The sequence below is a fragment of the Hippichthys cyanospilos genome, chromosome 13, assembly GCF_059441005.1.
Source record: "Hippichthys cyanospilos isolate Australia breed blue-spotted pipefish chromosome 13, RoL_Hcya_1.0, whole genome shotgun sequence".
NCBI classification, from domain to species: Eukaryota; Metazoa; Chordata; class Actinopteri; order Syngnathiformes; family Syngnathidae; genus Hippichthys; species Hippichthys cyanospilos.
In genome coordinates, this window is record NC_142381.1 from 16,036,441 (window position 1) to 16,042,469 (window position 6,029).

Genomic DNA, 6,029 nt, shown 5'->3' on the forward strand with positions numbered 1-6,029 from the left:
GAATCGATTATTTGATCAAATATTCCATGAATTGAATAATCTGATATGTGTACTAGCTCACTTACAAATAATTGTTGCTTATTAGAATAGAATAAAATAGAATCAGAAGGGGCAAAGAAAAAATACTGTGATGAGAATTGAATATTTGATCAACTATTCAATTAATCGAAAAATCCGATGTTTTTTTTCATTAAAATGCATTATAAACCATCTGTCCCCAATTAGTTCACTTACAAATAATTGTTATTTATTTGAACAGAATAAAATAGAATCAGAAGTAGCAAAAAATAATTACATAAATACTGTGGCTTTATTTCAGCCAGTGCTGTTTAAGATTTTTAGAATTGATTATTCTATCGAATATTCATCAATCGATTGAATAATCTGATTTTTCCCAATAAAGCACAATATAAACCATGTTTTCAACAATTAGTTCACTTACAAACAATTGTTTTGTATTAGAATAGAATAGGAATCAACTGTACTTCAGTCAGTGCTATGTTGGGCCCTTACTACCAAATATTTTTCGAATCCATTGTTCCATTGAATATTTAATTGATTCGTTTAATAGATAAAATATTATTTCTCATGAAAGTGCATTACAAACCATTTTTCACCAGTTATTTTACATACAATTATTCTTGTGTATTAGAACAGAATAGAATACTTTTATCGTGCAAACATTTAATCCTAAACACTTAAAAGTATTTTCTTTTCACTTCTTTTTCAATGATTATACAGTAATAAAGAGTGGTCTAAAATGTCTGGGATTGAATGAGTTAATTTGTGTATTATTTTAGTTCGTTACTATTCCCCTGCAGGTAATCAGATTAATTGAAGTTACTTTTCTTAAACCGTCATCATTACAACTACCTTGATATATATATATATATATATATATATATATATATATATATATATATATATATATATATATATATATATATATATATATATATATATATATGTATTACTTTAAAACGTAGGTAACGTGACATTTCAAGAAGAAAACACAAACCGTCTTGACTATTCTGTGCAGTCACACAGTCCTCTGCAGGAGGCACTGATGAGAGAGAATTGACAATATGTAATAGAAATGCTCACGCCTCACTCATTGTGCAATGAGAAACTAATGAAGGATAAAATACAGACTTCGAATGCGTAAAATGCAAAATAGAATAACGCACTTCTACCAATACAAAAGAAAATTAATAATAATAATCATGCCCTCAGAAAAGATTTGAAAGAGGGCGTGAGTCCATTGCGCAATAAAACTGCTGTCAGATGGCGAAAGTGAGCAAAGTTTCACTCCGGTGACGAAATGTAAATGCTCAGCCTTTTATTGTCTCAGCTGGATCTAGCTCCATTTCCCCCCCTTAAGAGGTCAAACCAGTTTGACAGCCTTGCCCAGTGCAGTACTTCTGCATTCAATCATGGTGTGGTTGCTAAAGAACAACTTAAAAAAAATAAATAATAATAATGATAATTAAAAAAAAAGCGAAGTATACTTGCTGTGATGTCAGCAAAAGCCGGATGTTTGATATACTGTACGGTATTTGATATGTGGAAAAGGGGCAAATTTATTTAGGAATCAATGTATGTTGTCCCAAAAAATGTGTTTAAATGAAATACTTAGTCCAATGCAATTGCAATATTTTTATTAGCGACCTCACAAAAAATCCAAATTGCATTTATTTCATTGTATTCAAGTACATACAGTAAACTTGTGCAACTAACAGCTTCCGCGTTCGGGACTAAGTGCCAATAACACACTGCTGCTGCCATCTGCTGGTGAAAATGTTAAATTACACTTGAAAAGGCAGGAAAAAAATTGTTCCCATCTGCAAGACAAAACAGCTCGCGATGTTGTCCGTTTGGATTGGTCCATTCAGTGTATTTGCCTCCGCTCCTATTATGCATTGTGCCTGAGATGAGGATAGCTTTGGACCGTGCGTTCGATCCCCTCCTTGAGACCAACCAGCGGCTTGTAGCCCATGTCCCGCTTGGCTCGCTCACAGCTGTAGTAGTGGTGGGTTCCGGCCAGAGCCACTCTCATTGGCGTGAAAGTAGGTTTGAAGGATATCAGGGGGCGCAGCAGCACGGAGAAAAGCCATAGCAGAAGGGCCAGGCCGTACACAAGCTTGTAGGGCAAGTGGTGGCGTGGGGGGGCGTAACCCAAACCCACCAACATCTCTGACATGAAGTCCCAAAACCGAACCGGTTCATCGTTGGTGATGTGATAAGGCTGGTCAAAAAATAAATAAAGAAAGAAAAGATTACCATTTTAACAGGGTAATTAACAGATTGTATATATAGCCGTGATGCTAAAACTTTGACTCGAATGACAAAGTATTTTACATTAGAAAGATCTTACGAGAGACCACCACAAATAATCATATATAAATAACTGCTTTTTTCTAAGACCGATACCAGTAAACAGTAAGTAATCAACTCTCGAGCTCCCAATACCAAATATCATTAATATTTTAATGAACAAAATATCTCCCTTCCAAAAAGTGACAATTTCCGAGAAATAGCTATATACAATTTTCCTTAAAATGTCAATTTTCTATTTTTTTAAATTTGTGATTTTTAGTTTGTGATCATAAAAATGTATCGGCCTGATATCGATAGTTGGTGTTGATACTTGCCCATCCCTCAAAATTATGATATGGGATCAATTACCTCACAAATTAAATATTACTGTTCAATCTGTACCCGTTTGATTCAGTATAAATATTATAAATCAAGATAAATATAATATACATATATCAAAAATTTTTCCCAAAGATACACGTTATAAAACAAAACCTACAGATGTTGCTTTTGTGAGGATAAAAAAAGCAGGATTACAGAGGACTTAATATATAACAAAGACTAGATTGAACTTGATCTTTTTCAGCCAAATTAAGAGTCTTAAATTTAATGTAATTCTAATATCAGCTGTCGTTGTAAATAATGATACCTTGAATTTAGTTAGGCCAGGTATCGAATCGATACAGATATTTGGTATTGGTACTCTCCTATCCCTAGAAATGGCAAAACAGTTCCTAACATTTTTTTCCCCACTGTTCAATCAAGAGTATTTAATTGAACACAAGCATCAATAATTTTTCCCATAGACGCACATTAACAAATGTTTTTTGTATGCATAAAAAGCAGGATTACAGAGGATTTGCGTTTGAAATAACATTTAACAAAAATGAGACTGAGTTTACTGTAATTCCTTATTCCTTCTTCTTGTTTCAAATTTACAATGTAAAATGGCGGTTTGTCACCATCTAGAGGCCGGGGATGGAATTTCATGCAAACAGGCCAAAGAAAAAACTGAAATGACTACAAAAACAACTGAAAATTGCGAAAACGCGAGAAAAGTGAAGACGACATCAGATAGAATTTTTTTGTTCCTACTGACCTTTCCACAAATGGGAGAGTCAGGCCTCAGGTGCTCAGCAGCCAGGATATGTCCGTGAACGACGTTCTCCACAAAGGTGAAATCCACCAAGTTGGTGCCGTCCCTGGAAAACACATGAAAAAAAAGCCATTTTTGGAAAGCCAAGTTGTTGTGATGCATTGAAGTGACACTTTGGGCTAGCTTCACCGCTAAAATTCGAGCTACTCAATATGTGAACATCAAGTACTATGAAATCCCCTTTTAGTCGGTAGTAAGCCTGATAATAACTTATGGGAGTGTACCATTGGTTAAAGTACAAAATAGCGTACCCAGTTGCTCCAGTATTCTACTCCACAGTCTCCACTTTGCTGCAATGGTCCAACTACTTGCTGCCCTCAGTCTCTTGAATGAAATTGAGCCTTCGCTGTGGCCAACAGTCAAAACCCGGAAAGTAAGCCCTTGTTAAAGGCCACTTTTGCTATTACGAAATATGCTTTCAATGTCATGTAGATTTCTTGTGATATTTTTAGACACTCCTTTAGCCTCATACTTGAAAATATTTGGAAAAAAAAAATAATGAGGAAATTGAATGACTGGAGTCTTAAAAACACAGAATGACATCTTTGGGTTTGAGTGAGTTAATATAATAACCAAATTGCACGTACAATTCATATTTTAAATACACATTTTTGACTTGCTTTCGACTAAAAATTACATTGAATGTGCCGAAGGCTCCGGTAACAACCAATCACAAGTGAACTTGTGAATGTCACATGAACAGGTAAGCAGTGATTGGTTGTTAATTGAGACTTGATCACAGATGATATCATTTTCAGTCACCAGCGAATAAACATGAAATATAATACAGGATAAGAGATTTCTGGGAATCCAGAACAAATTTGCATTCTTTCTCTGACTGGCTTTTGGCCAGGAAATGAAAGATCGATCTTTTTTTAAATTCCCTAATTAAAGACGTTTTTTTTTTAGTAAATTTAACCCCCGTAAAACTTTGTTTTACTTGTGGTGTATGTAACAGACGAAATTTGGACAAATGTTAATGAAACCGTCTTCTATAGTTGTAGGGCAGGCATTTATAAATGAGAACTGACATCCACCTATTTTGAGTGTCATGTAATGCATGATAATGACAACCCAGTGGACATGTTTGTTAATTGCACTCTTGTCCCTTGCATTTCTAAAATGTGGGAAAATAAACATGTATTATAGCCTAGGCTTAAACCCCTTACCTGGCTTTGGTTTTGTATTACACTTATCTAACTGTTTTATGTTTCAATTGCAGTGTGAGTGTAGAACCAGACACATGGTGTTAACTTTAGATGTAAGCACTAAAACAAAAAAAAAGAATTAAAGTGAGTGTGGAAAAAAGTAATCCAGCGCCTGACAAATGACGGACCAGAAAAATTATATACAGTGGGCCCCCGGGTTACGAACTTAATCCGTTCAGCGGGTACGCTCGTATCTCGAACTGCTCGTATAACGGGCAATCCAAACCCATGTTAATTCGTGAATGCGTGCAACGCGCGCAAAAGCCCTAGGTGTTTTGCAACGCGCGCAAAAGCCCTAGGTAAAAACACCACGACTGTACACATATATTAAAATTGAGTGACATAATCTACTGTAAATTTGCATTAAATAATAAGTACAAAGGAAAAATGACTTCTACCTTTGGAATGACGTGACTTGAGTTGGGTGGAAGCGGAGGGGAGCAGAGACCATCGCTCAAAGCCAACACGGCGAGGTAGATATGCTATTGGTCTTACAGTGTCACAGTAACTCTTTCAGTCAGGGTGCTAATCACGGAGATACTAAAACATCATCCTCTTATTTCTTCCTTTACCGTTGCTAGTAATTTTGGAAGCTATGTCTAACAGATAAAGTTTGCAAAGTCTTCACAACATTCCTCCCTTCCGTTTTTCACTCATTTTCTCTCCTTCCTTCCATCCCAACCAGTTGTGCCATCAAGCTAGATAAAGGCGTTCGGCCAATAGCATATCGGCACTTCTGTGATTGACGTGTGACGCCGGCCAATAGCATCTCCGTGAGTGAGACCGGGTGACCTTAATCGACCAATATCATATTGGCATCTCCGACTGACTGATACTTATTCGCACTTTTTTTTTAAACGGTTGGAATGTATTGACAATTAATTTAAAAAAAAAAACACATTTAAACCAATGACAATTCTTTGTCCTGCAATCTGCACATTTAATTTCATGTCAGCTGTTTTTCCCTTTAGCTGTACAAACACTACACTTAAATGGTAATATATTTACACACCGTGACTGAGACAGTCACTGTGACGTTGTAAGACCAATAGCGTTCACGTTACTGCCACAAGTATCTATTGAAGGTTTAAATGACGCATCTGCTGATTTTGTTGACGCAGTTAAGCGAGAAACATATTCACATACTTAATGGCCGGCATGTCGGATTGCTCGTAAGGCGAAAGGTTTGTTCGTAAGTGGGGGACAAAAATCTCCGTGATCCACGCTCGTAAGGCGAATTGTTCGTAAATCAGGGTGTTCGTAAGCCGGGGGCCGACTGTATTATATATATATAAAAGACAAATGTCGCCCTCTAGTGGTGGCAGAAGGTTGGGCAAAGACACATCGAC

General features: G+C 36.2%; 1 protein-coding gene across 1 annotated transcript in view; it reads right to left on the reverse strand.

The window, feature by feature from the left end:
• Window positions 1-1,643: 1,643 nt before the first annotated feature.
• Window positions 1,644-6,029, reverse strand: part of nsdhl (NAD(P) dependent 3-beta-hydroxysteroid dehydrogenase NSDHL) — a 7,186-nt gene continuing 2,800 nt past the window's right edge. Inside the window, exons 6-7 of the mRNA XM_088431757.1 lie at window positions 3,416-3,518; window positions 1,644-2,245 (exon numbers count right to left, since the gene is read on the reverse strand). Coding sequence (XP_088287883.1) covers window positions 1,913-2,245; window positions 3,416-3,518 — 436 coding nt within the window. The 3' untranslated portion in view covers window positions 1,644-1,912. The remainder of the gene's footprint in view (window positions 2,246-3,415; window positions 3,519-6,029) is intronic.